Raw genomic sequence first — 23,296 nt, forward strand, 5'->3', positions numbered from 1 at the left:
CCATTGGGAATCAACCGGTGGGCATTAACCTGGTGGATTTGATGGGATAATTATCCAATTTCAGTCATTTCGGATGGGGATTCCCAATTGGGATAATCACTTGAGGATTAGAAAATATTTCTTAATATTTACGGTACGGTTAACTGGATCCGGTGCATTTTATAACTGTTTGTGTTCAAATTTTAACCAATTAGAAAATTTTTTGATTTGAGCTCTGATTGAATGATTCCAAAATTATTTTAAATTTAAAATATTTTAAATTATTTAGCGTAATAATTCAATAATTAATGAATTAATTCTAAAAAAAACATTGATTGATAATTTTTGTAGAAAATAATTCATTCTCAACAAATTATTTTCTGTTTCTCACATTTTTTTTCAATTGACGCGTCAGTTATTGCTCTGAATTCAACACATATATAATTAAAAGTCGCCGGAGTTCGTATAACGGCAGAGAATATAAAAACAATATTATAATATTCACTAAACATAATAATTTGCGCTCTCAATAATTCACGACGAAAGAATATTTTTTTGTGACGTAAAATTTTAGTGTTAAAAGTAGTTTTGTTCGCGTGAATTTATTTAGAAGTCATCCCGAGTGTTTCCTGGATCATTTTTTTGTAGTATCGATTTTCCCGTTGTTTTTCTATCGAGATATCACGACCAAGTATGTAAACAAACGGATACATAAGATCTCGCTTTCGAAATAATCATCATTTGAACGTGTAATTAAAAGAAACATGATTTGTACCCGGTAATGGTGAAAATTGTCTATAAACGGTTTTTCTGCCTCAGTTGACGAACAGCAAAATTCAGCTGGAAAATAACCCGATAATTAGTTTCTTAATGGCATCTTATTACAGGGGAGGGGAAAATTCCTCCGGTGAATTGAAGTTAATTATTGTTTAACAAAGAACCTTTCAATTGCTCATTCTTCCAATGTAAAAGCTATTCCATCACTCAAAACGGAAACGAATAATTATCTCATTAAAAATAACCTTTTCCGATAATCCATGTAAAATGTTCATTCCGCTCTAGAAATTCAATTGCGTCAATTGTTTATTATTTATTTCAGGTGCAATTCTGCCGTTTTACCTTTTTTCTGCTTCCCGACGTATTTTCATTACAAATCAATACTAAAACCAAAAAAAAAAAACGCAAGGATTTTTCTATAAAAAGATGTTTATTCAAACACGCGCGATGAAATTGCATAATTTTTAATAAAATTAGCGCAGAAAACTGCAAATCATTGTATTTAATTTCCTTATCAATATTTTAGGGCATTCCATAATTTTCCATAATTTTCATAATTTCTACTGAATATTTCTTGAATTCAATTACATATATATATATATTACAATCATATTTTATTTTATATTTATATAATAATAATAATTTTGTATTTCCCCTGTACGGCCGACAGCTTTTTGCAGTTGGATTACATATTCCCCTATGTTTTCACGTTATATAAAGTAATACATAAATGACCGAAATCATTTGAATAAAAATATTCATGGTTATATTAATATTATTTTGTCGAATATTTCTGGTTGTGTTGACGATCTAAATTTAATAGCTGTAATAGGGAAGGGGCGATGGCCCCCCGCCTAGACTCTCCAGCTCTCTGAAATACTCACAAGTGAATATTTCGACTGATTCAAAACGTCACGTGTGTGTCACACTGCATGCATTACCCCAACACTTGAATCCAGTGGCTTTTATTGTCAAGTATCCGTGTTTGAAACGTCCAACCAGACGACTGTACAGCCGGTCCCTGTGCTCGCTCGGTCGCGCAACTCGTTCACCTCCCGTTCCTCTTCTTCCAGTGCAGTTGTACACGGGTCATCACTTCATCCAGTTGTCACTGACAGTATCATCCGAACAATAATCGAAACTTTCTAAAAAATAATAATAAAAAAAAAACAGCAACCGGACGGCGTGAATCATCCCGCGAGTTGACCGCGAATTATTTACGAATTGTCCGCGAATCATCCGCGAATGGAGTCGTGACAATCATAGTTACCAGAAGTGATCGACAAATAGTGAACGTGGGAAACGATAATGTGAATCCAAAGTGTCAAAGATCCCCGGTGCTATATCATCCTGATTATTTCGTAATTGACCACGCCTCGATCATGTATCTGATCATCACGTAATTTAAATTCGCAGCTTAAGTACATAAAAGGATGTAGCAGCATTGCACGAGTGAGATTAACTCTCCGGGTGATCAGTGCTGGTACATTATTACTGAAATGGCATCGCCATTTTCCCAAGGAGACTATCGCTATTTTTCTGTTACAACTGTTGTGTAATGCACACCGCGTAATACGGATATAATCACTTGACGCACGCGGAAAAAATTGTGTAATTGGAAATGCCGCTATGAGAATTTTTCCAAAATTAAGGCGGACATTTTTGCTGGAGAATTTTTTATACAACTTCTCAATGAGTTATTTTTAATTCAATCGCGGAAACGTGGAAGTGTTTATGTTGGCGGTGAATAGTGAGGTGACCTGTCATTTCAGTTTTTGGAAAATATCTTCGAATGTAAGGGAGATAGAAAATTTTTTGTAATTACTTTTTTTGTAGATCTGTACTGGATCTGTAAAAATGGTCATCATGAAAAATTCGGTATATTCGCTAGTTTTGGAGATATTTTCCGAAAACTGAATGGAATTAAACCATTTACACTGCAATTATTGCTGTCACTAAATTTCCAATTTTTGTTTATATGTGGGAATATACTAAAAATATATTACATATATTTATTTCTTCATTAGTGGAATTTCTAGTGTTTAAAATTTATAAATCCTGGGGGAACATTTTGGAGTTGAAATTATTCGAAGAATTGAATCTCATTTGTGCGATGCATTCGGGTTTTCAACGAGAAATAAAAATCCGAGTTCGTAATTCGGTCGTAAATAATAAAGATAAAACCGCGCGTTGACAAACACATTCGAGGCCACTCGAAAATTGAATGGAAAGAATTTTCTCATTACTAGGTAAATCGAATGCTTCGCACTCGTGGTGTTTGTTGTGGCGATTACTTATCTCTGAAGTACGCGACATTTTACACCTCGAAATCTATCAGAAGCATCAGTCGAGACCCGGCGCTTAGATCTTTCATTTCAACACGGCACACTCCCATAATTCTAATTAAATCATCAATTAATAAATGAATAATCAATTAATTATCCAGCCGAGAGCATTAGAACTGAAAATTAAATCGAAAGAAAAAAAAATAGGGATGACAAGTGAAAAATTTACAATAAAATTAACAATAACCTAAAGTGATGAATCATTTAATTGTCAGTCAATTAGTGTTATTCGTATTATCAACTCAAAATATATTCTTCTGATAAATTAATTTCCCATTAACTTAATGGGACGTGTTTAATGATTTTTTTTTTATGTATATGTAAGGGGGAGGGAAATGGGAGAGAAATGTACGTAGAGACCCGGAAATTTATTTATCATTATCTCACCTGTCGTTGTAATTACGTCGGTTCATCTAATATCCCGAAAAACGTGTTCATGCTGAAAGTTGAAGAACCAGTGAACTATGATGGTTTCCAAAAAAATAATAAATAGAACTAGAAGTGAAAAGTGAATTCACGTGATATCCAACTGTAGCATTGCCATTTTAATTCCCCCCTCGAAGTATACGGGAATAGTAGGGAACCGCAAGTTAGATTGGTGCATTGAACCTACATTCCATGGTACTCGAATAAACCCCGAGTCACATAGCACCAGGTGCAGTTATAATTAGAGCTACGTGGGTTCAAGATCGTGTACTCGGATTTTGTGTAATTATCGCGGTTCTGGAGTGCACGATATGGAATCGAATTGGATTGATCTATTCCGCTCGGCAAATATGGCATCACGTAATCGCTCAAGTGCCAATCGTAATTAGAATCTTGGGGCTAACAGCTGGGAAACCCTGCAAAAAATCATCCCAATCCATGGCCAACTATCGAAAATAAAATATCTTCGAGTTGATTTACTGACTGCCGGAAAATTCATCCATTATGCTATTATTTATCAATATTTATGTGGAGTTGAAGTTTTTTTTTTCGGTGAAGTTTGTCGTTGACTAAGTTGGCACATAAAATCTGTTAATGAATTCAATTAATCTGTCAAATCATTCAATTAGTTGATTTATTATTGAATAATCGATTTATGATTCAATTGAACTCTTAATAAATTGGATTGGTGAATATTTTATTTGTTGATGGATTAAAAATTTTAGTTCAAATTGATTATTTTGTTATTAATGAATTTAATTTGAAAATTCAATGTCAATTTTGGAGAGAATTGCTGGGGACTCCATTAATTTTCAGTTCTATTTTCATAAAGTGAGGAAAGGACAAGCCAATTGCACGGTTGTGTCAGCTGACTAATTGTGGGGTCATCAATTATAACCGAAACATGAAATTAGAGGTGTTGATGGCGGACTGTTTAGGATATTTACACCAATCAAGATTGACCTTGCACTAATTCAATTCGGAATTGCTAGATAGGAGTATACAATACAGACTTGAAGCAGAAATAAAAAATAATATACCTCGCATAATGAACTCTTCGCGGAAATGTACGCGAAATATATCCGGACATATGACATATTTCTGGATTTAAATTTTCAAATGGATTCTGGACTCATTACATGAAACCTTCACTTCACACATCGCAAAATTGTCATGACATTGCCCTTAAAAAATTAAATTACTAAAAATGCCATAAACTGGAATTAAAACGTAACGTGAACGTGAATCCGTTGAATTTCTTGAAATATTTTTGCGAAACCTTAGTGCCCGTCAGGGAAACCGATAGAAACAGTAATTCAGGTGTCGAGGAGGTGATGAACTCTGGATTAATAGAACTACGATGATGAACGAGGTCAGACAGAAGTGGAGCTCACCGAGATGCACGAGTGCCATCAGCCCTGATAACGGTGAACAGAAGTCAACGTACAATCAAGCGATTGAATCTGATTTCTCAGAAGCGACTAACGAGAGGCCGATGGAATCAGCTAGATCCAAGTTTCTAGGGTCTCTGACATGTACCAGTCATCCTGACCACGTGGGTGATACGATAGCATCTGAGGAGGCGCTGTACCAAAATAACGCGTCCTTGGTGGGTGAAAGAGAGGTAAAGAATCTGAGCAGCAGTCAGTCAGGTCAACTCAGTCTCCATTTGGACGATGATGTGGCAGAAGTCAAGCGACGGAGAAGACACAGCTCCAGTGTCGAGATTACTGCTATGACATCAGTGAAAACCGACGAGGACGGACTGCCCGTGATAAGTTTCAGTTTTCTGCAGGAGAGGCATGAAATCCCTCAAGAATTCGATAGAACTGATAAACTCCAGTTGTACGACTTCCCCAGGAGTACTCGCGTCTCAGGGGTCGGTGAAGCCTCAGACCCTGAGCCATCAGGTCCTGATCACCCCAGCACCGAGCTGTATGACTTCCCCACGTCAATTCGAGTAGTTGATCCAGTGGTTGATCAAGTGCCCGATGATCTAGAGACTCTGAAGAATTCTGAGGAGCTGTACGAGGTGCCCGGGATCAATCAGGAGAACGCCAAGAACTCCGTCTCCCTGACCCTGGAGGTGGATTCAAGGGCCGAGCCGAGGGTTGAGCAGATGTCGTACTCTGACCCTGAGGACAACTACTGCTGCAGGGAGAGAGGAAAAAAATCCAGGAATCGCACCTTGGGGAGGGCTTGGGGCAGGATGAGGAGTTGGTTGAAGGAGGAAAAATTGAGGATCGGTGAAGTTGTTCAGAGACATGCCAGGATGCAGGCAGTTGGGGCACTCAGGACTGATCCTGAGACCTCGGGGAGTTGTGGATCTTATGATCTGGTGGAGGCCAGGACTAGGGAGCTCGGGCCAATTAGTGTGATTGATGAAGCTCCACTGTCCTCGGTGTCTGAAGAGGTCAATGGAGATGACGTCAGGACTTATGATCTGGTGACGTCGGACGTATCTCCTGAGATAGTGCCTAATAAATTTCAAGGAAGACTCAGGGATAAAACCACTAGTGTCGAAAATGTCGCGGGGGGCAAGATGAAACTTACCCCGGTTTCGTTTAGTCTTGATAAATTGTGCGATGAGGAGGAAGTGAATGGAAAGGAGAGAAATTATGGGAAAGGTGGGGTTATCAGAAGGAGAATGCTTGGATCAATCAGGGGATTCATGGCTTCCACCAATCTTCTGCATCAGTCCGATACTGATGAGGTAAAACTCATTTTAATTTCTCATCTTTAATAGAGTATTGCTATTATTTATTTAAAAATTAATAAAATAAAAGTAAAAAATCCATATAAAAAGGAAATAGAAGATGGAAAAGTAAAGAGAGAAAATAAAAATAATAGGTCAATCGTTTGGATTTGAAAATGTAGAAAAAATGATTTGTTTATTTTTAGGGCCTCAGTTTAGGTGATAATTTATTTGAAAAGTTTTTTCTCCCGAATTGATTTATAAAAATTGATAAAACTGCATTTAGCAAGTGATGAAAAAATATAAGTATAGCCTCGTTTTATTCTGGTGGGATGTGTTTTGCTCCAGTTCGTGGGGGTTTAGGGATATTTTTGGATGTTCTCGAAAGATTTAAATGACTGATGGTGTTACGTCAGCCATAAGTGGAATTTAATTGCTCGTTGTGATGTCGCGTATTTAACTATTTGTTTTCTTCGGTTATTGTTGAATTGTGGATGTGGAACCAGAACGTAACATGTCTTTAGACATTTGAATAATTTAATGGAGACCATTGAACTCCTTAATGCAGGTTAATAGATAAATTCATCGGATTTATGAATCAAATGGTGTTATTTCATTCGTCACCGATGGACTTTTTAAATCTCATTTCTAATTCAAGTTCATTCATCTCGTTATTGTTTTATCGAGCGAAAATAAATGTTTTTTTTCTCCGGTTTCCCCACTTTTTATGGATTTATTCGGCGCAGACGAGTCGAGTAAAAGTTTCAATTCGCTATCTTTTCTGATTTATAGGATTTTCAAAAAAAAGCGGTAATTAAATCGCTAAACCTGTTTAATTATGAACTGAAAGTGGTGTCTGGAATAAATTAAAATGAATAACTTCTCCAGCTCCAACTTAGCTGTGCCATTTGTTCGATTGATTATTATAATGAAGATAAAACAATTAATCTCCTCAATTCACGCTTCCTTCGAGTTTTTCCGATAAATGTGGATTCTAGATAAAACATATCCATAATATATAATAATATATACAATTTTCTAAATAAACGTAACTTTTTTTCTTAAAAATATTTGGATACATATGGTAAAGTTATAGAAATATAATTTTCATAATTGAATGGTGACACTTTTTGTAACATTCGAATTTTTTCAGAAGGGAAATTTCAAGTGTTTTTTAATAGTGTAGTAAACAATGAGTTAGTTCAATGTTGGTCGGGTATTAATTCAGAGAGAATGACGAGAGTCGGAATCGTGAGGTCTTTGGGCCCATGGAAAGTGTGGGAAAGTTGCGTGGAGAAAATCCGTCATTATTCCTTCTAGTGTTTCTAATGTTTCTATGATGCACGGCTCCAGGATTTACCTGTGGAATGGCGCAAATTCGATCGTTTCACAGATAAGTCAATGACTATTGACCGGAGGGAATCCAGTGATTGTATTCCAACGGATCAGCATTAATAAAATGGTAATGTGGAGGGTAATTTGCTCCCGGGAGAAATTGAAATACTCCAGGAATGTCGGCGAAATTAAGTGCGAAAGAAAGTTTTTTTTTTTCTTCTATTTTCTTTTTTTGTTGTACGACACGTGTTTGGAATTTTATGGTAATGCGAATATTTTTACTGGGGATGGGGGAAAAATCTGAAAGTTTCGGCTTCCTGTAATTAAAACACCTCGGCAGTGATTATGATTTTTCCTGGAGGAGCTGATTGAGCTCCGGGTACAGATTCCAGGGAAAATATCTTGGCCTGGACGGAAATTCCATGTACCTCATTTTTTTTTGTCTCCCTTTTTTTTTTATTTAATAACGAAGTTATTGAGGGAGGCAGACGCTTTTTTGTCGGACATTCCGTTATTTATTCGTTATTATTCACGACTTTATGGGCCAATTAATGGAAAATTAATAGGAATAACGAGATTTTTTACCGCGTAATTCCTTGTTAGAAATTTTTCGAGGTTTCCCGTTGGAAAGGATTTGTGGTGGTCATAATTCATGATTTTATGGGGAAATTAATAGATTATTAATGGGAACATTTTTTCCCGTGAATTTCCTCATTATAAATTTACATTATTGTAATTCCTGTTTTAAAATCAATGTAAATAACGAGATCATTTCCATAAAAATTTCTCACTGTAAATATTTCATGAGGAACATAAAAAGATCAATGAATAAATAATTTATCGGTATTTTGTTATTATTATTATTATTATTAGTAGTATTAGTATTTTAAATTTCTCGCAAATTCAAGTTTTTGGTTTAAAAAAGAAAAATAAAGAAAAAAACTTGAGAAATTTGTGTCGAGTAATGATCAAAGCCGGCGAAAAGTTGTGCAGCAATTTTTAAAGAGGTAATAATTGCGAAAAAATAAAAAACAAGGTCTCAAGGGTGATCACTCCCTCCGGCTTGCAACACCATCAGATCCAGTTTTTTTATTTTCCCCACTATTGAATCGACAAGTGGATAAATTATCCCGAAGGTCATGCAATCATGCATCAGACGTAAAAAATGATTCATGGATGGAGTGAAATGCCGGGAAGCATCAAATTGTAAGGCTCGATACGATAATCAGAGAAAGTTCATACTCATTTTTATTTAATCTCTTCTGTCTGGTATGGAAGTGATGATTGCAGTTGTCTGGGACGTGGAAATCATCGCCATGATTCTTGGATTCTGCCACGTCTTCTCTCATTGTTAATTAATTTCTTTAATTGACTGCCTGTTTTTTATAAATCCTTCATAAACAACGAATTTCCCTTTTTCCTTTAAACGTGTTTTCAGAGGAAATTGCATTTCCCGGGGATTCAATTGATTTCAAGTACTCTTATCAAAAACTAATGTTAATAATAAGATATCCCCTGAGAAATATTATTCGAAGGACACCGGATCCATAAAATTTCTGGAATATCTCAAACGCAATTTGATTTACAGATTGAGCTAGTCAAAGTCGTAATTCTCACAATCGATTTCACTGCTCAAACAAAATTGCTGAATTCTCCGCAAAATTACAATGAATTCGATTCAAAGAACAAAAAGTTTCTTTTGATTTCGGGAATATACATACTTAAACCACGTATAAAGTATACTTGGATGAAGTATATATTTATTCCGTGTGGAGAAACTGAAGACGTGATTAATTTAATAAATTTCTCTTTTCTCGCACATGGAAAATGGAAAAAATCTGTGAGTTTGGCATGACTCCAGCTCCAGAAAGTAGAAAGACCGACTAAAAATAATGTTTCGATAAACAATTCCAGGCAATTCGTCTGAATGTCACGAGAGAATCGCCGAGGCCGTGAAAGTCATCAAAATGACCTGAAAAATAATTCACGTTTCACTTTTTCCAGCGAAGCGTATAGTACTATCGGTTTCGTTTTACTTTTCGTCGTCTCCAATTTGAGGTTTTTTTTTTTTGAACAGTTGTCGGAAAACCTGTTCTATGGGTAGATAATAAAAATAATTATCGTATGTAGAGCTACTGTAGCTGCAACTACCGATTGGTCGATGCAGTCTCCGGTATCGACTTCATGCTCTGATGGAGACTAAGAAATTTTTTTACCGATCTCCCACTCTTGATAGCAACTGGTTGAATAATTATTAGCGACGCGTGCGATACAAGGGATTATTTTTTTTTTCATTTTAACGACTGGAACTAGACACTTGAACTACTTTCTGATTTTGTGGTTTGGGTTATAATTGCAGTCATTGTTTCTACATTTTCATGTTTATGATTTTTATTTTCATCTTCATTTCTCCAGAGAGAAAAAAATATTTTACTTTATTTATTTAATTATTCCAGAAGATGATGTATATTTTTGAGTAGATAGAGTATTGAGTAAATATTTTGAGGAAGGTGTAATTTTTATTGATCTTCTTTCTTGAGTCAGTCCCATGCATATAAAGAATACATAAGGTACTTTTTCATTATATATTGAGGAAAAATGAAAAAGGTCCGTTTTATATACTGATTTTTTTATTAGCTCAATGGGACTGGTCGCAACAAATGGAACTAGAGACTTGAACTACTTTCAAATTCTGTGGTTTTGCTGGTATGATCTGAGTTACTGGATTTTTACCGCAATATTTGACCCACGCGACTTGTTAACATGGAAATGTCAATGTAATTCAAAACTCGTTCATTGATATTGGAATTTCACACATTCCTGAACATTAATGTTTATTCATTGAAGTTTGACCTGTCATTCAAAAATTGAATTATTTCAATTGAATCAGCAAAATCGGTGAAAAATTAATTTTCTTTCATTTTTCAAATGAACTTCATTCTCAAATAATCCAAATAAATTGGTATTGATTTTTTATAAATATATTTTTTGAATAAAATGTTCAGCGGAAATAGTCATTTGAAACTCGAAGCCATTGGAATATTTTAATTAACATCACGGTTGAATTGTCTGGAGAACACCTGGTGAATTGACTCTCCATGAATTTCTAATGCATACAGATATTATTTCATCGGCCACACTCCAATGGCCAAGGTGAAAGGAAGCCGGAAGCTCAGGTTTGTGTTATCGAAGAGTTAGATTCAAACGTCTTTCAAGCAATTCATTCTTTTTTATTACTGGTTTTATCCTCGGAGAGTATGTGGCGTGTCGTAATGGGCGAAATTGGCAGGGGATGGGGCTGGAGGACAAAACGGAAATGGTTTATGGCTAGGGAAGACAATGAACTCTCGGCGATGAGATAATGACTGCAGTTTCTCCTCGGTGAAGAGACCTTTCGCTTATGGGAGAGGCATTTAATCAATAGGAAGAGCTCTAATTGATTGATTGATCCCCTCAAAGATTTCTTCAACAGCTGATTTGTTGAAATCTTTCCATTTTCACCTATTCAATTCCACTCCATGGAAATTATTTTATTGTGGAATTTATTAACTATCATTATTCATTGGTAATTGTGAAATAATAATCATTAATGAGTCATACGTTAGGAATATTATTGATTTTTAATTAATTCATTGCTTAAAGACTCAATCAATAGACAATTTGTGAAGAATTTTCTTTAATTCGATTTTTGTCTCCAAAATTTCGATGTGATGAAATGAAACGAATTGATTTCGTGGGCAAGAAATAAATGTCGTACTCGCAGGATCGCATGCTCATTAATTTTCATTACCGCTCATAGAATTTTATTACTCCCGAGGGAGTAAAAACCCTTTCTTACTCCGAGGTGCATGGTAAATAATAATTCTCCATCCGGATGTGCGACTTTAGAACAGCTGGATTACGTGTCAAAGAATATATTTACCGGTGCACATAAGTCTGAGTTCTATTTCCCAAGAGATGATGTTCATGGTTCACACGTTAGCCTCCGGGTGATGACTTCGCATCGATTAATTCGCTCTGAATCCATTCGGAATAACAATTCGTTACTTTTTGTGTACAGACGGGTCCTGGTGGCTTCGAAGATGTTCGGAGATACGTCAAACAAGGCGGTGACTTTTGCAAGGAACTCGCCGCAGTTCTCCATGAAAGGTAATCAATCAAAAAATGTGAACATCTCGGAATCTAAGAGAGCTGGCGAATTTTTGTACGAATCATTTTTGTAGCTGTTTTTCTAGTCTATCAAAAAGTTCTTAATAAAAATTTCGATATTTCTCGTAGATTCAGAGATACTTCCCGAAAACTTCATCACGAAATGCGTCGCCCTACTCCCTCCCTCTAATTTGCAAATTTTTTTTTCTTGTTATTGAAGGGCCGAGCTAGAGGCTAATTACGCCAAGGGTCTCAGCAAATTGAGCAGTAAATTAACGAAGGCGTGTGCTAAGGATCAAGGTATCTATTTTTATCATGAGTCCACATCAATGGTTCAATCAATGAAACAATGCCAGATAAAACTGAAAAAAACACAAAACATTTTTATCGTGGAGTTGTTGAATATATTTTTACAACCTATTTTGCATTTTTATAACTGTAAACACTATAATCTCTTCCCACATGAATTGTAATTCGATTGTCCTCGAAAAAAATAGCATACAGAATTCGCAAATTACCATAGAAAGCATCGCTGTAGGTGCTAAAGAGGAATAATTTATCGGAATCAACCGTTTGTGAGGAACAATTAAATAGTACATGTTGAGTAATTTTATCTTGGATTGCCTCTAGGTGGAAACAGCTCCGGTGGTGTCAACGAGGCGTGGCGAAATGTCGGTGAGGAGATGGAAGCAGCAGCTGAGGCTCATCGATTGTGGGGTATAGCCCTCAGCGAGCAATTGGCAAAACCCCTCAGGGTAAATCATCTCAGAAAATTAATTCCGAATTATCAGAGTGACACGCAAGTCATTACAGTCGGTGGAATTTTATCGGGACCCTCCGTGAGAATATTATTGACATTTCAATAATGTTCATCCTCGATCAATCTTAAATCAATCTTGTCCCGACTATTTAATCTATTAAAGTATTTCTCGATGATGCCCCCCAGGTCGGCGTGGCAGAGGCTCAAGGGCGTTCCCGTAAAGTGATTGAGAGTTCCGTGGACAAAGCATCCAAGTCCCTCCAAGAATGGCGAAATGTTGCAGCGAAGAGCAAAAAGCAGAGTTTCGCATGCGCTCGTGAGAACGAGCGGCTCCAGGATCTCGCAAGAATCCAATCGATCACACATTCTCAACAGAACAACAACAAGACGTCAACGCACCACATGACGGAGAAGGAAGTGAACAAATTGGAGAACCGCCGTCGAAAGGCAGAGGACGGTTCCAGAAGAGCAGATACTGAGTTTTACACAGTGAGCGTGAGGGCAGAGCGTGCAAGATTGGAATACGAGTCAACGGTGAGAAAAGGGGCGAAGCAGATGGAACTCCTCGAGGAAGAGAGGCTGAGCGCCCTCAAGGACCTGGCGAATGTCTACCTCTCGCACCTCCAGGCCCTCGCCCCAAGGCTCCAGCAGAGTGCAGATCGATTGTCTACACCTGTGAGGAACTGCAACGTCTCCCTTGACGTCGACATCCTCAAGAATTTGATCCGTAGATTAGACAACAATGAGACACCTAACGTTGATCAACTCCTTCCTGATTTTTACGCTGAACACGTCACCCTGGCCATGAACAGGGAACGACGAAAGCAGGCCCTTGTCCGAGTCCTCCACCTCATCAGACAAGATCTGGAGAGAGAGAGGCGAGGCAGAGAGGGGCTCGAGACCCTTCACAGGGCTTTTATCCAGACTCCAGCATTTGCAGCTGACGAAAGCACCCAAAATGTCACAGACAAGCTCATCCACATGAGATCGATGCTGACCTATCTCGAGGCAGCTCGGTACAAGGTTGGTGGTGCCCTGGCAGAGATCGAGGGTGGCAAGAGGCCCAAACATCCCCTCGCCGAGCACATCCTCGTGTCCAGGGACAAACAGGGACTCCAGCAGAGTGTCCTTAAGGTGCCAACGTGGGCAAAAAATGAGTCCTTCGAGTCACCAGAGGTCGAGGATGATATCGATATTCATATAAGCAAGAATGAGGTCGAGAGAAACGACTGGGATAGAACAGCTGGGGATGGCAATTCGGAAAATCCACCTGATGAAGAGGACTTCAGTGATTTTGATGAGTTCAGCAGTCAGTCCGAGGATAACAATAATCAAGAGGACGTGGGAGATTTGCCGGTGAAGATTGGGGGTGAGCAGTGCAGGGCGTTGTATCAGTACTCGGCTAATTTAAATGATGAGCTGAGTCTCAGTCCTGGAGATGTCATCACTATTCATCAGAAACAGGCTGATGGCTGGTGGATTGGCGAGTGCGCTGGCAGAACTGGAATTTTTCCTGCTACTTATGTTCAAGTACTGCGTTGAGATAAATTGAGATGAATTTAGATTTTTTTTACTCATTTGACTGAATTATGGGAATAGTTCTCGTAATGGCTTTTAATGGAGGGACTGGGTATTTATTCTGGAAACCTCCGCCATAGAGAGAAGATGAAATTTTTTTTTTTTCGATTCTCCAAAATTTATCAAAGATAAAATTTGAATCGCTAATAAGTCAATCGAATTATCAGCATCATATTCGTACTTATTAGAATGGAGAGTTTGAATTTTAACAGTAGATAATGTGAGATCGTCTGCTGAATCAGTCACTCGAAATTTAAAGAAATCTAACGAGAATTAACAATTAAGTTCTATTATTCACGAGAAAGTTTTACCAAATGTTGCATGCTGTACATAAGAACGGTGTTTATTCAATAAAATCTGTACATATGATTGAAATTTTGTTATATATGTAATATCACAAGTAATGAGCGTAAATACATTTGTATATTTCAATGATTCTTCTCATGTCGTCAATCATTTTAATCCGATTATTCCCAAATAACGAATTTATTCGTTGGATTTCCTTCCAAAATTTAATTAAAATTTTTTTCTTTAATTTAGTAACCAATGAGAGAGAGAGAGAGAGAGAGAGCAGAATTTTCAAAATTGACAATAAACAACACTTAACGAATAAAAATAGACACATGTCGTCAAATATGATTTATTAGAATTATTAAGACTGTGTACATAATTAAATTTGTTTCGAATCAAATTTTATTTGTCTCGACTGTTTTATCTCATTTTTATGTTATTACTGAATACATTTTTTTTGCTCGGATTGAAGCCTGAATTTCCAAAATCCTAAATTTTTAACATCACACTTGCATCAGATACCATTTATTGTCCCAGGAAATAGGAAAGTCGCTTGAAACAAATAAAAAAAATCCTGAAGTGATATGAGTTTTTATATTTCTCCGTTAAAAAAAACAATCAATGCCGTGAATATACAATAGTATAAAATATTATATATATTATCACTTTATGGAAGAGCCGTCGATCTCCAATTGTTCCAGAATGTCCTGTCGATCCAACTCTGTGATAACTGAAATAATTATTAATTATGTGTCATTCCTTTTATAACTCATAAAAAAATCCAGAGGAATAGAAAATTCCACGTGACTGTCGCGAATAATCATGAGTAATAAATTGAATGATGACAATGCAATATTTATAAACAGCTTATTTATAAGAAACATTTTGTTGAATAAAACAATAAAAACTCTAGTCCTTACCGACGTAGGGGTTTGTACTCCCAGTAGAAACGAAAAAGACACCCCTGTGTTCATATTTATCAGCATTGATTCCCATTTCTACGCAGTTCTCATCCTCACAATCTTTTCCGACAAAAACTGCTGCATCAATCGGCGATTGATTCCACTCATGCCCCCAGAATTTATTACTCATATTTCTAGCTGCCAGTTGCAACGACTCGATGAAATATTCATACGAGCGCTTGTGACTGCAGACTGATTCCATTATTTCTGGAATGAGAATCAATCAAAAATCCCTTCAATCATATAAAAATCGTGTGAATACATTTATTTTCTTTTAATAATTGGCTTTTCTTTGCGGATAATTCAAATGAAAAAATAGTACCAGCACGAGGTTTTTCCCATATAGATACTTCCTTAGAACATCCCGGCTGGCGTTGTCCACCATTTGCATAGAAATCCACATGGCCTGTTCATCAGAAGAAAGATAATGATTTCTCCATTAAAAAAAATTGAAAGCCAATCGTATTTTTATTTTTCCGAAAATTCTACATAATTTTGAAAAAAAAAATCGAAAAGAAAGAAAAAGGAATGAATCTATTGGATTTCTCTCAATTTTTTTTACCAATCAATCAAATTAATTGCCTATTGGGTCCTTCATGCCGAGCCCCATGCCTGCAAAGAATTGTCCATTCGTGTGGATGATGTCCACGAATGGCGCGTCTGTTTTTCCCAATGATAAGTCACTGGCAGCAAAACAGGGTTGCGCTGGGTCCAATCCTGTTATCCTGGTGATCTTCCACCTGCTGACCATCTCCTTGAACCCATCTGCTGCCATTCCACTCACGTGTGCACCTAAACTATGTCCAATCAAGTGAATATCCCCCCATTCTCTGGTTTCCCGGTAAGATGCTACCGTCAGCTGGAGGAATCTTGCGAAAAAGGAATTGAGTGAAATAAAATCATCAATTTTTCGGGAAAATGGATCTGAAAAATTTCCAAAACTCGGGAAGAAATGTACGTACTTAAGAATTGCACATGCAGCGTTCTGCGCGTTGACAACGGCTTTATAATAGTTCAGAATATTTGAGTATTGACTCCAGTCAACTGCTATAACATTGACATCATCCTGAAAAAAATGTACGTCCAAAAAAAATTCTCTTGAATTTATAAGCAATATTTACTTATAAAGATATTTTTCCAATTCCGAAGCGTCGAGATAATTTTTATCACCGCACGTGTACGGGGAAAGGGGGAATTCACGAATGACCGAATTTATTATCTTAATATTATTTTGAAATCTTCACCGTATGTGACCTAAAATCCGTCGAGTGTATTTGCGGTAATGCTTTCAATAAAAAAAAATACTCCATTACTAATCGAATCAATATTGACATTCGAGTTATCATCTGGCGCAAAATCTGAAAATGTTTGATTTTCATAAAGCGGTACAATGGACATATTTTTATTTAAATTATTGTGACAACAATTAAGACCATCGAATGTCTTTCCCGGATCGCAAAATGAATATGTAAAATGATAAACACCTCGTTGAAACCATTTAATTGTTATCAATTATTATTATATCGTATATTAAAATTGTTATTCTAAATTTTGGTCGATAAATAAAATGAGGGATATAAAAAAAATAATACAACGTACAAATTCAAGATACGCCTTGACCATTTTCTGTATCCAGGCTTGTTCACCGTGAGCTAAAAATCCATGAACAATGAAGACAGTTCTCCGTTCAGGTTTGAAACTGGAAAAAGATATTTCGAACTGATCGTCCTCAGCAAAAAGTTGATAGGGGACCTGGGAAGTCCGGGAATGCACCAGGAACCTGACACGTCCGTCTCTGGAAGAGACAGGAGGCTCTCGAAAAATCCACTGGAGGATTTTAGCGACGATACTGCCGATTCCGAAACACTTAACATCATCTTCCTTTCCCTTGGTGACGTCCTCCAGGACGACGCCACGTCCTATGGTCACTGAGAGGCCGCATACCAGGAGGATGATCCACAATTTCGGCATTTCTAACTAATTTCTAATAAAATGTTGCTTTTTTTTTATTTTACACGATGAGAAATATTCAAGAAAAATTATGGAACACTTCACGTAATCCGCCAGTAATAATCGTTTTCAGGGAATAAATTCCACATCACCGAAATAATACGAAAAAGTTACCTAATTTTTCTGGAAGTTTTAAAATCGAACCAAACTTCAAGACTTATTATGCCTCAGAACATAAAAATTCTTGGATGTTCAAGGAAAAATTATGAATCGTTCCGTAAAAATCCCCTCCTCACTCATCCTCGGACGGAGGAGTAATTTTTACGGAACAGATGGTAGAATTTATGGGATGATTGCTTCACTTGCGGATTACGTGAAATGTTCCGTAATTTTTCTTGAATATTGCTCTCCGTGTAGAGTGTCTACTACTGATCACCAGGTGATGTTCATGATTTTATGATCATTAATCGACCCCTCCAATTATTTAGGATCGAATGGAGATTACGATAGTCGGATTATTCGTTATCTGTCTCTCGAATCTCTTATCGGATAATATTTCAGTAGAGATTTCACCTCGTTAAATTTCTAGGGTATGTGTAATGACGCATTAATGAAAAGTAATAGACAACATGTGGATAAAAATAAATCACTTTTGACATAATAATACAATATTTTTATTATTAAATTTATGCAACGGTAGTATTGATTAAAATAAATCTAAATAGAACAAGAATAAAAGGACATTCTTGATTTCTGAGTTGAAACTCGAAGAACGGAGCCACGAATAAGAACCATTAAATGAATAACTACTAATTCTATAATTCGCTAATTTTCGTCGAGAAATTTCTCGACGTTTTTAATCTTGACATTGACCTGCAAAATCTTCTGATATCCGACGTGCTATCTGGGTGCGATCTCTGGAGCTTACGTCACAGAAAGGAGTAGTATTAGAAGTCATGACGAAGAAACTTCCCCTAAGTGAAAAATTCTCAGCATTCAAACCCATTTCTACACAATTTCCTGGTAGACTGGAAGTTCCGTTGATGATCTGTTGTGCATGTCTGCAGGTCAGATCCCAACTGTGTCCACAAAAGTGACAGCCCCCTGAAGCCGCTGATAAAATCGATTGAATGAAATACGCGTGAGAAAAACCATGACTGCATATTGCTTGTTCAACAGCACTCTTCGGAATTCCAAGATAATCGAATGCGGAGGTTTCGATGTTAATACAAGCTGGCTGACGTTTTCCTCCATTTGGATAAAAATCCATGTGCCCTATTGGGTCCGGCAATCCAAGTCCAATACTGGAGAATAATTTGCCATTGGTGTGAATGACGTCGACGAGTGGTGCATGCCTCTTATTAAGAGATAAATCGTTGACTCTAAAACAGGGTTGAGCTGGATCGAGTCCAGTGATTCTCTTGATCTCCCACGGTGTCGAATAATTCTTGAAGTAATCGGCAGTAATGCCACATATGTGTGCACCCAGACTATGTCCCACCATGTGAATGGGTGCCCAGGATGCTTCAGGCACTGATTGTTCACGTGTAGCGTTGACAATATGTGAAAGGAATTTCGATATTTCTTGGCCTACGATTCTTGCATTCACCGCTGCTTTATAATAATTCCAAGTGTTTCCATGAGCACTCCAGTCTACAACGATTACGTTTACATTTCCCCATCTGTGGAATGCCTCCTCCATCCTGTGAATCCAATCTTCATGTCCATGAGATAAAAACCCATGAACAATAATAACAGTTTTTCTCTGTATTGAAAAATCGGTCCATTCCAGTCCGAATTGTGGTCCTACGAGGACCTGCATACGTCTGGGATTTCTTCTAGAGGACAGGAAGAACCTGACATCCAATGAATTTGAATTATTATTCCTGAAAAACCACTCTAATCCCGTAGCTGCTGTTTTCCCAATCCCGAAACAGTCGATTGCTCCCCCTGAATGCGGCGTATTATTTCTTTCGGGATACCAAACAATATTTGATCCATTCGGCCACTTGTATGCGAAATAATGACCACCCATGGAGGCATGAGTATTGAAAAAATTCTGACAACTCGTAGGGGTGAATTGTAAATAAAATAGAGAAATAAGGGACAGCACGAAACCGACACTCGTGATCATCTTTGTGAATTCTTTCGAAGACGGGAAACTACTGAATGTAAAAAATTGAAAAATAAACAGAGATAAGGCATGACCTCAATCGTGTTATGAAAATATTTCTGTGGGAAGATGTGTCACCTTCAAACGATTCCAATTACTCACATTTTATTAATTAAAAATTCCAGGAACTTGAGAGAGAGGAATTTATAATAAAATTTACAATTATATTTCCAAATTTTTTTGTTACTTTTAATGAGCAGAATAATTAGTAAAAAAGCGATTTAAATTTCATTATATTTATAGTAGTAGAAATGGCAATTTTTCCTTCTTCATAATTGAATATAAATGATGATGAGTAAATGAATAAACTTTTCCTTTGTAGTAATGTATCAATTTTCGTAGAAATATTGTCGGCTCATAACGATTTAATCGTATTATTCCGTGTTCGAGTTTTGCGTCGATAGGAAACCAGTTGTTGGAAGATAATGACTAACAACGATGAAATGAGAATACTCTTCAATTAAATATTCATAAGATTGACATTGAAAAAATGTATATGAATAAACTTTATTATCTTCTTTATAAGGATTCTAATGAAATTTTTATTCTCATATACCCAGTTTTTGCTTCTTCTTCTTTTTTCCTTTCGTTATTTTGTCCTTGAACTGCAAAAAATAATGAATGGTGAATTAATGGAACAATGGAGAAATTAATTGTGAGGGTGATTACTCTCTTACACGATAGTAAATCTGATAAGATAGAAATGGAGACGAATTTCTCAGGATTTTTTTTCAAATAACTGTGAAAAATTTATTTACACTCTTGCTTTCTTGAGTGATCACCCTCTGGCGAATATTTCACAGTCGTAAATACCTGTTTTTGCTGAAAGACAGTTGTCTTAGAGGAATCTCCTTTGCTCCCTCCCTGGAAGCTACTGAAATCAACAGTTTTGTAATCGAAATTCGGTTTGGGAAGCATTCCCTTCTGTGCCAATTCCTTCCTATTATTAATTTTCTGCACTCGAGTTTTGTCCCTGAAATCACGAAGCAGATGAAAACAATTCATGCCTTCCCAAAACCACGATTATAAAAACGAAAATAAAATACTTACATTGACCCTGAATAAACGCGTATCCCCTTCATCTTTTCATTCCTGGACTGAAGTTCCCTTTCCTCTTTATGCCTCTTTCCTCTCAAGGAATCAGCGACAGTGGAATCCCTTCCAGGTTTAGGTGTCGAGACATCCACCTCCTCGCAGACGGCCTCCACGTCGTCCTCATCCTCTCTCTTCCTCTTGCGGCCAGTCATCTCACCGAGAGTCCTGTCTTCATCAGACTGAACCCTCTCCTTGGTGACCTCCAAAAAGTGCTGTCGAACCCTGTCGATGCTCTGCAAAGTCTCCTCTTTTTCGGTCCTCGCTGCAGCAGTTCTCTCCTCCCTTTCTCTCTCCTCCCTCTCCCTCTCCTCGGCTTCCTGTGCTGCAATCACTGGCAGGACACGCTTGTACCTCTCGAAAGGACTCACAAAAAGTGTTTTAGTCCTTCTCAACTTCTCCATGATTTTTCCATCACAGTCCTCTAGTCTCGAGTCATCAAAAATCGTGACAATAGGATGAACATCATCCTCAGAGGATTCATCATTCCCCCTCAATTCCCCTGAATCCAGCAGACAGGGTAAATTCGCCTGGACCTCCGCATTACTCACATCGTGTGGTGCATAAATCCAGGCTTCCGTGTCCACCTGGTTCCCCTGCCCCAGCCTCTGACGCATATCCTGCTCCATCAGCACAGGTTTGATCAATGGCTGCTCCCTGGCCCTCAAAATTAATTTATGAAGTTTCAGCAAATTCTGTCGAACAAGTGGAGGAATGGGATTGCAGCAAGCGAGAACACCCTGCATCTCCCTGGGGAGTGTCTCAGCGATATTCAACAGCATGTGATTTGGCAGGACATATCCATAGCTGTCGTCCTCCTGTCGGGCAGTCTGGTCCCTCCACGTGAAGAGCTCCTTCAGGGCATACAATTGACGATTATTAAACATCTTCTGACTCTTTCTGTAAATCGCCATGCAGCTCTCCTCGTCGCACAGGGGTTTTTCGTAAATTTTTCTGCAGATGTCAGTGGATCTGTCGTAGGCTGCCCTGAGGATGTTGGACTGGCCGTTTGCCGATTCGATCAGGGAATTCCTGAGGATGTCTTTGATGTAGAGAAGGTAGTGGGTATCCTCTCGTGCGTATTTCATTAATTCCTCCGGGAGGGGTCGAATCCTCCAGTCAGCAAGTTGAAAGTGCTTATTGGGATCAATATGACAGTGGGTTTTTAACAGATAAGCAAGACTCAGGTAGGGGAGCTTCAGGTGTTTGGCTGCTTGGTGGGTATCAAACATGTTGACAACGTACAGAGACAGATCCCTCTGCAGCCACTGGATATCATTGTCAGCTCCATGGAAAACTTTCAGAATTGAGGGCTTCGTGAATATCTCATTAAGGACGTGTAGCTCTGACCTCAAGGCCAGAGTGTCAATAAGGTAATCTGTGTCCCTCGTGGAGATTTGCATGAGACACGTGATACCCTGAAATGTCCTGTAGGAGTGATGCTCCAGGTCCACAGCGATTTCCTCGTAATTTCGCAAGTCGTTTAAGAGGATCTTCAGGTCCTGGGGCTTTTCTATGACGATCAGGGGGGTTTCCTCCAAGGATTTGTATTTAACTGGAGCCTTGGGGAGCAGCTGGTGCTCGGGATACGTCAGTTTGTCGAGCTCGAACTCATAGGGGTGAGTCCAGGCTGGACCTCTCTCAGTTTCGATCAAGTGGACTGCCAGAGGTATCAGGGCATTCGGTTTATCTTTTATCCTGGGCTCCCAGGGCTTCGGGCTGTTGTCGATTTTATCTTTGAAGGATAATTGAGGCCTGTGGATGTTCTTCGCAGCTAGCAGGCGAATACCGTTGGGTGTGGACGGACTGGGGCTCTGGTTTCGTGGATCTTGGGAGGAGATGACTGACGTGTTCCAGGAACCGTAATTATTCTTTTTTGTTTGAGTCGTTATCAGTTGGATGTTGTGGTCGTTGGAGACACCTGACTCTTTGTCCATGCAGGCTGTTGCACGGTCTAGAAGGATGTCATTGGCTTCTGTCAGCAAATCGAACTTCTCCTCTCTGTCACCTCGGGTTATGCTACCTGATGCCCCTGTACATTCTAGCAAACGCTGCATCGAGGTCATTACTTTTTTTATCTCCTCCTGGCGAATGTTTCTGAAGGTCGGGAAGCAGGAGTAGTAACTGAAGTTCTCCCCCGAGGGTAAGCTATTAGCTGCTTTTATCCCGATCTTGAGAACGGCGAAACTCGCCTGAAATTCCAAAATTATCAATTTCTATCAGTCGAGAATCTCTTGTAAACTGCCGAGTGTTCGGCCAAACCATTGGAGATCATCGAGAAAAAAACGATTATTCTTTATTTTCCTGACAATTTGGATGGCCAGTGATAAACAAATAATATCATAGTGGTATTTTTTAAAATCTGATGGACACGTTGTACTCTCACGATCCCTACCTTAACAAATTCGTCGAAAGTGGAAAATCCTGGGAGAATTTCTTTCTTCTCATTTTCAATTGATTTTTCCGAATCATCGGACTGAGCTGAATTATTATTATCTTTGTCACATTCTTCGATATTTACTTTGTTATTCATCTTGACAATTATTGAGGTTATGCTTTATGGCATGCTTCACGACAGCCTGCAGGTGAAAAAAACAGGACCGTGCGGTGTAGGTCCTGGATAACTCTAAAAATCAGGCCAAAAACATTCCGAAGAAATAAATCTTCAAAAAATGGGCCTAAGGTGAATCGACAGGAAAAGAAAATAAATTGTGCCAATCATTTTTGTTCAAATGCCGCAGGTTTTTTTAATAAGAGAAATTTAAGGCCCGGATGGAGGGAATT

At 37.9% G+C, this 23,296-nt stretch overlaps 4 protein-coding genes across 7 annotated transcripts; 1 reads left to right on the forward strand and 3 right to left on the reverse strand.

Moving 5' to 3' along the window:
* The first annotated feature begins 1,833 nt into the window (after window positions 1-1,833).
* Nost (Nostrin) lies at window positions 1,834-14,476 on the forward strand. Of its 2 annotated transcripts, none has more exons than XM_011303528.1 (6): window positions 1,834-2,511; window positions 4,812-6,240; window positions 11,618-11,706; window positions 11,927-12,006; window positions 12,337-12,461; window positions 12,653-14,476. In XM_011303528.1, the coding sequence occupies exons 2-6, from the start codon at window positions 4,888-4,890 to the stop codon at window positions 14,006-14,008; spliced, it is 3,003 nt and encodes a 1,000-aa protein (XP_011301830.1). In that variant the 5' UTR covers window positions 1,834-2,511; window positions 4,812-4,887; the 3' UTR covers window positions 14,009-14,476. The 2 variants fall into 2 exon arrangements, with proteins under 2 accessions (XP_011301830.1, XP_011301838.1); XM_011303536.1 differs by having other exon boundaries at window positions 1,834-2,155.
* Window positions 14,477-14,766: 290 nt separating this feature from the next.
* LOC105265831 (pancreatic lipase-related protein 2) lies at window positions 14,767-17,829 on the reverse strand. 3 transcript variants are annotated; one of them, XM_011303596.1, is made up of 7 exons: window positions 17,621-17,829; window positions 16,897-17,281; window positions 16,260-16,363; window positions 15,880-16,166; window positions 15,620-15,703; window positions 15,256-15,504; window positions 14,767-15,065 (listed from the first exon to the last, which is right to left on the reverse strand). In XM_011303596.1, exons 2-7 carry the CDS (start codon window positions 17,266-17,268, stop codon window positions 14,998-15,000), a joined length of 1,164 nt encoding a protein of 387 aa, XP_011301898.1. In that variant the 5' UTR covers window positions 17,269-17,281; window positions 17,621-17,829; the 3' UTR covers window positions 14,767-14,997. The 3 variants fall into 3 exon arrangements, with proteins under 3 accessions (XP_011301898.1, XP_011301890.1, XP_011301880.1); XM_011303588.1 differs by having other exon boundaries at window positions 17,422-17,829; XM_011303578.1 differs by having other exon boundaries at window positions 16,897-17,829.
* A 97-nt stretch (window positions 17,830-17,926) lies between these two features.
* On the reverse strand, window positions 17,927-19,408 carry LOC105265845 (pancreatic triacylglycerol lipase). The gene has a single exon (XM_011303608.1). It carries the CDS (start codon window positions 19,379-19,381, stop codon window positions 18,104-18,106), a length of 1,278 nt encoding a protein of 425 aa, XP_011301910.1. The 5' UTR covers window positions 19,382-19,408; the 3' UTR covers window positions 17,927-18,103.
* A 453-nt stretch (window positions 19,409-19,861) lies between these two features.
* Window positions 19,862-23,296, reverse strand: Rrp6 (exosome component Rrp6; the record flags this gene model as incomplete). The annotated part of the gene is given in 4 exon segments (XM_011303621.1): window positions 19,862-20,025; window positions 20,234-20,393; window positions 20,471-22,704; window positions 22,908-23,296. Coding segments are annotated over 4 exon segments (2,589 nt in total). The 3' UTR covers window positions 19,862-19,968.

Source organism: Fopius arisanus, unplaced genomic scaffold, assembly GCF_000806365.1.
Source record: "Fopius arisanus strain USDA-PBARC FA_bdor unplaced genomic scaffold, ASM80636v1 scaffold00002, whole genome shotgun sequence".
Lineage (NCBI taxonomy): Eukaryota > Metazoa > Arthropoda > Insecta > Hymenoptera > Braconidae > Fopius > Fopius arisanus.